Here is a 6,000-nt window from a genome sequence, read left to right as displayed (position 1 = left end):
AGTGGTGCGGGACCCCGGCAGAGGCACAGAGCGGGTGGCGACCCCTTAGCTGCGGCGACTTCCGCTTGAGCCGCCCCGCCTATCTGGCTAGCGCATCTGCGCGCCGCCGCTGTTCTTTTGCTCGCCGCGGGACTCGAAGGCGGACCGCGGGCCGAGCGACGCCGGCGGCCTGTTAGGGGGGGGGGGGGGATGTGAGCTGCCCCGGAGCGAGTGGTGGGGGCAGCGCGGCTACTTAAGAGACCGGCGCGGCCGGCGCGCCGTCAGTGGCCGCCTCCTCCAGCGCAGCGCCTCGCCATGGACTTACACCGCCCCGCTCCGCTTTGCCGCCACGGTCTGGTCGTGCTGCTGCTTGCCGCCGCGGCGCTCTCAAGTAAGTCGCCGGACGCCCACTCTACCCTCCTCATATAACAATAAAAACACTGCAAACGCCCTCCGCTCCTGCCGGTTGCTTGCGCACAAAATCGCTTCTTGTAAACCTTACCACAATATACGAATTACATAGCTCGCTTATCTACATTTATTCTCCGCAACATTTCTAAAATAATGCTGACCTCTCTGCGGAGTGCGCTGCAATGTGTGACGTATATTTACACAGCCCGAACTCAGATAGCAGAGACAAAAATGCGAATGTTGTTCTGGGGTGTTTTATGAGTTTTTTAGTTTTATAGACTAGTGATCTCCTATGGTTCGTTACAGATTAACAATAGAACCGTCAATTATTTTGTTTGTCTCCTCACTTACCTTCATTTCTCTGAAAATACTTTCGCGACAGGTAGAAAGCTTGTAATACGTAATCGCCAAAATGTACAACACAAAATACAGAGTAATGCGACAAGCCTCAGACAAATACAGTACTACTGTCATGTAAAAATAAAATAAAATAAAATAAAAGAACTTTGTGTTCTGCCTTACGGCAGGTCTTGTCAAGGGGAAAGCCTCGTCAGAGAGGTCCACCGCATGAGCGTCTAGGGAAGTGATTCCAGTGGTGGTTTCCCGTTGCCTTCCGCTGGTGATGATGAAATGATACGGAGGACAACACAACACCCAGTCCCTGAGCGGAGAAAATCTCCGACCCAGCCGGTAATCGAACCTGGGCCTCTTGGCGTGACAGACCGCCGCGCTGACCACTCAGCTATCGGGGCGGACACTGTCATGTGACTACTGTGATAAATAATTACTCGAAGTGTAAGTCTAAATGTAAAAGTTCTTCACCGATGCAGAAATGCACATTTCGTGGCGAAATTAAAATGATAAACTGGAGTAGATGTGAAGCCCAAGACGCTGAGAACGGACTTGTAGTTCCAGAATTCGTCGAATTATAGTAATAACGAAGTGCAATACTGTGCCTTTAGACACTGTATTACTGATAAAAATGTTCGCAATATATAACAAGCTAAAGTCACCCACAGCCCCTGGCGCAATGTCTCTCGACGACGGCTCAGATGCCGGTTTTATTGTGGTAGAACACATCCAGCCTCAAGTCTGCCTTGTGTGAGCTGCCCCTTTCTGTAGTTTACCGCAAAACGTCGAAAATGAATCGAAACTACAACAGTTCATACCAACCATAGGTCTGATTAGACAAGTTGCAGCACACTAAAGCCGTCTTCGTAATGGCAGTAGCTTACTTACTCATCCGTAGTTTAAATAGGTATTGGTGCTTGTCAAAAGGATTCTTTTTTTGTAGTCAATGCAAAACCACTTATCTTTCACTCTAACGTCACACTGCAATACAGCGTGACGAGTGACCCATCAACTGGGGCACAAGGTACGAAAATGTCTTCAATGTCTCATCGTAATTGTTTCCTGTGTTCATACGGTAATACTTACTCAAAAAGTGTAGTGTAGTGTAAGTTGTCTCTTTAGTGGACTTGTTGCATCTTGTAAGTGCCCTGCCAATGAAACGCAACCTTTGGCTCGCCTTCCCCACAATATTATCTATCTGGTCTTTCCAACTGAAGTTGTTCGTAATTTTAACACCCAGGTACTTAGTTGAATTGACAGCCTTGAGAATTGTACTATTTATCGAGTAATCGAATTCCAACGGGTTTCTTTTGGAACTCATGTGGATCACCTCACACTTTTCGTTATTTAGCGTCAACTGCCACCTGCCACACCATACAGCAATCTGTTCTAAATCGCTTTGCAACTGATACTGGTCTTCGGATGACCTTACTAGACGGTAAATTACAGCATCATATGCGAGCAACCTAAGAGAACTGCTCAGATTGTCACCCAGGTCATTTATATAGATCAGGAACAGCAGAGGTCCCAGGACGCTTCCCTGGGGAACACCCGATATCACTTCAATTTTACTCTATGATTTGCCGTCTATTACTACGATCTGCGACCTTCCTGACAGGAAATCACGAATCCAGTCGCACAACTGAGACGATACCCCATAGGCCCGCAGCTTGATTAGAGGTCGCTTGTGAGGAACGGTGTCAAAAGCTTTTCGGAAATCTAGAAATACGAAATCAACTTGAGATCCCCTGTCGATAGCAGCCATTACTTCGTGCGAATAAAGAGCTAGCTGCGTTGCACAAGAACGATGTTTTCTGAAACCATGCTAAGTGGCGAAATGGAATGAAAATCACAGTTTTTGTTAATTTTTAAAATATAATTACTGTATTCTATTCATCAACTGAAACTGACTGGAGCCGACTCCAGTACCACATATGACTGTTCGTGGCGTCGCCGTTATGATGAGCAAAATGCAGCAAAATTACTATTCGTAGACCCTGCACTTCGAACTCTTTCACAGGTACTGACATGGATAAAACTGTTTGCTTCCGTTTCTTGCTACTGCAATCGCTACGGGGCATGTCTTCTCATGGCCCATCTTGAAGAGTCTTTCCAAGAATTTCCCGTATCCTTTTTTATTCTGATCGCGAGAAGACATGAGTTCACATGTCAGCAATACAACTTGTATATATACACAGTCCTTGTGCTCTCTTATTATTTTAATGTCGACTCATACAGTGTTACGCCAGTATACTATGTCATTTATTTACATATTTATTTAGCTTTGATAAATTACGAACGATGTTGTTTACTTACCAGGATAAAATTTTTTCCTCTTATTTTCAAATCGACAGTACCTATTTTTATCAAAAGGGAGTTTCTTTTGAGAAAACCATAAAATTATAAAGAGCATGGCCAATATTTACTTTCACGAAGTGAAATATTTAGTACTACCGATAGACCTATTTAAAAGTGAAAACAGTGTTCATAGCTGACGAAACTATTAGGTCCTTCCTGAACGAGGAAAGGGGATAGATTGGGCTTGGTCAGGAACCTTCTTTCTTATAGCCTCTAACCTACACGTCCTTCCTACCTGAGCTAGGAACTAGCAGTTCCGGAAGCAGGGAGCATTTTTTTTTTTTTTCACTTTTAAATTCGTCCATCGTCAGTATTGGAATTTGACCTCTTGAAACTTCAGTCTTGGCTGTATACTGTGTCTGCGCAACAATCTTTATTTCATTTGGTGCAGCCGCAAGTGATTACAGACCAGTTGCATATTACCATTACTATATCTACAGACCAGCTGCATATTACCATTACTATATCACTTGACGTATGAAAGGCAACTAGACTATCGGGAAGATAAGTGAGCACCCACAATATAAGTGAGCCTAAATTTCAGGTACTTCGTTTTGTTTCACATAATTGTCGTATTTACCATGACTTTCAAGTCCTCCTGTTGTAAAAGTTTTTGCAATTTTACACAAAATTGTTTTATTGCTTTTGTTAAAGCCCACATTCTCACAAGAAAAGTTTATTTCTGTTTCGGGCACCCAAAAAAGGTTCAGTAAATTAATTTTCATTACTTCAAATGTAAACGATCCTGAAAACTATGTATGAATGTAATGTAATGAAGCTGTCTTACGTGAAACAGAAATAAAACAGTTAAAAGTAACTCATCGAGTGCCTTCTTTGAAGGAAATGTAGTTCATGGCGACAGCTTTGCTAGTTATTTTTATCCCTCATACTTCGTTCCATTATCATACTGATTATTCCTCGATGCCGCAAAATAGTCCTATCAACGGATCTCTTGTTTTCCTCAAGTTGTGTAGTAAATTTCTTGCCTCCACAATTCGATTCAGTTCTGCTTCATTAATAATCCAATCTATCCATCAAATGCTCAATTTCCTTCTGAAGCACCCCATTTCGAGAGCTATTCTCTTGTTGTCTGAAATTTTTACTCTCCTCGTTTCACTTACGTACAAGGCTATTTAACTTCAACGTCAGTTCTGCAGGACAAGCGAAATTGGCAAATTTAACCAAGGTAGTGATGCTACAGTTATTTCGCTGCTTTTGAACTTCGCCTTCGAAGCTACCCTTGTCTCTGGCAATCTCTCATTCTTTCGTTCTTCCCATTCCTCCCAGAAATCAGACGGCGATGCGAACTGATTGTCGCGTTTTCTGTTGCTGATGGATGTTTCCTTTCTTTCTGCTATCCACAGACAGATCAACTAGTTTTTTTCTTCGATCGACGTCTTCTCATCCTGCATGCGAGATTTCCCATTCGCAACTTTAACGAAGCAGCCCAGCGCCTTCCCCTTGACCAGCTCTGTTCCGTTTTCTCTGTGCGGCACTGCATGCACTAGCTCATGCAGCTGGGCTGGGCCGACGATCGGATGTGCATCAGTAAACTCAGCAGAGGCGCTCGCTGTAACCTCAGTGGTCGCTAGAGGGGGCATACACGAGGAACCCAAACCAAAAACCTCACTCTGAACGGGAGTCTTGGAGCTGCAGGTGGTTTCCGTTCTCGATCTGGCCTGCTAATTCTGGCACTTGTGATAAAAAGAAGAGGGGGGCGGGGAATTCCTGCAGTCTCTTCACGCAAATCTCGCTCTAGGTGACGCCATTCCATCAATACGCCCTCCCGTCGCTATGTAAGGGACACCACTTGAGTCCCGGCCGGGTAACCGCAAGCCTCAGTGCTGTCGCCCACAATATTCACGACCTGCGTCAACGGCGCGTAATGTGCAGTTACCACAATTCGCAGATGACTGTGCACTTCCATCTAGCGAGAGATTCCATACTACAAACGTACGAAGTCTGCAGAGACAGCTGGAGGTCGCCAGCAGGTCGCGTAGGCAACACAAGATGAAGATAAAGCCAGACAAAACGAGGGCATTTTACTTTAGCAAGGAAAGATGGTAGCTGTTAGATAGCTTAAGAATACAAGACAAAGCCATTTAGTGAAGCCTCTCGGTCGAGTTCTTGGGAGTTCTACTTAGCAAACAATTCCTCTTCCACATTCACGTTGAAGGGCTTAAGAATAATATGACGACGAAACAACTTCTTCAAGGACACGGGCCTCGGCACTACGACTCAAGTTTACTAGGCAATTGCATTAGCAATAGTTTTATACATCAGCTCGGTGTGAGGCAAAACACAAAATATTGAAATAAAAATCGTACAGAACTCTTGCCTCTGATGGATATTAAGAGAGAACAGTTTTGCTAGAACAGTCGACCTATACTACGAACTTATCGTGGACCTGGTACATTCCACGGAGATACGTCGACAGTGAAACGAAGACAGAGGCACCACACGACACATCTACGGTTTTGGAACAACAGAAGAAAGGCTGTGGCACGGATTTAAAGTTCCACTAATCCTAGTTTCAGAAGGACTGCAAGACCAAGTCGCCAAAGAATACAAAAATTGTGGCCATAGTTTTATGGGCTCTGAGGTCTATTACAATCTCATGTTATGAGAATTTATTTATGCAGAAACGTCCTGACACAAAGAAGTCAAAGCACGAAATGTGATGAGACATGAGACTTCAAATTTCTCTCTCTCACACACACACATAAACACACACACACACACACACATACACACACATGAAAAGCAAAGATATTATGCTAGTCGGTCAGCTGCTGACTATGAAGCTGGTGAATATATTGAAACGCTCTGGTTTCTATATTCCACATGTGACATGGCTTCAACAACTAGATAATTTCATACAAGAATGCGGTTATGACAAAC

At 44.1% G+C, this 6,000-nt stretch overlaps 1 protein-coding gene across 2 annotated transcripts in view; it reads left to right on the top strand.

Moving 5' to 3' along the window:
- The first annotated feature begins 271 nt into the window (after positions 1-271).
- LOC126195291 (agrin) overlaps positions 272-6,000 on the top strand; it is a 296,118-nt gene continuing 290,389 nt past the window's right edge. For both annotated transcript variants that reach the window (XM_049933840.1, XM_049933839.1), the window contains exon 1: positions 272-370. In XM_049933840.1, the coding sequence (XP_049789797.1) occupies positions 295-370 (76 nt within the window). In that variant the 5' untranslated portion in view covers positions 272-294. The remainder of the gene's footprint in view (positions 371-6,000) is intronic.

The sequence above is a fragment of the Schistocerca nitens genome, chromosome 7, assembly GCF_023898315.1.
Source record: "Schistocerca nitens isolate TAMUIC-IGC-003100 chromosome 7, iqSchNite1.1, whole genome shotgun sequence".
Lineage (NCBI taxonomy): Eukaryota > Metazoa > Arthropoda > Insecta > Orthoptera > Acrididae > Schistocerca > Schistocerca nitens.
This window is presented reverse-complemented; position numbering and strand designations above follow the sequence as displayed.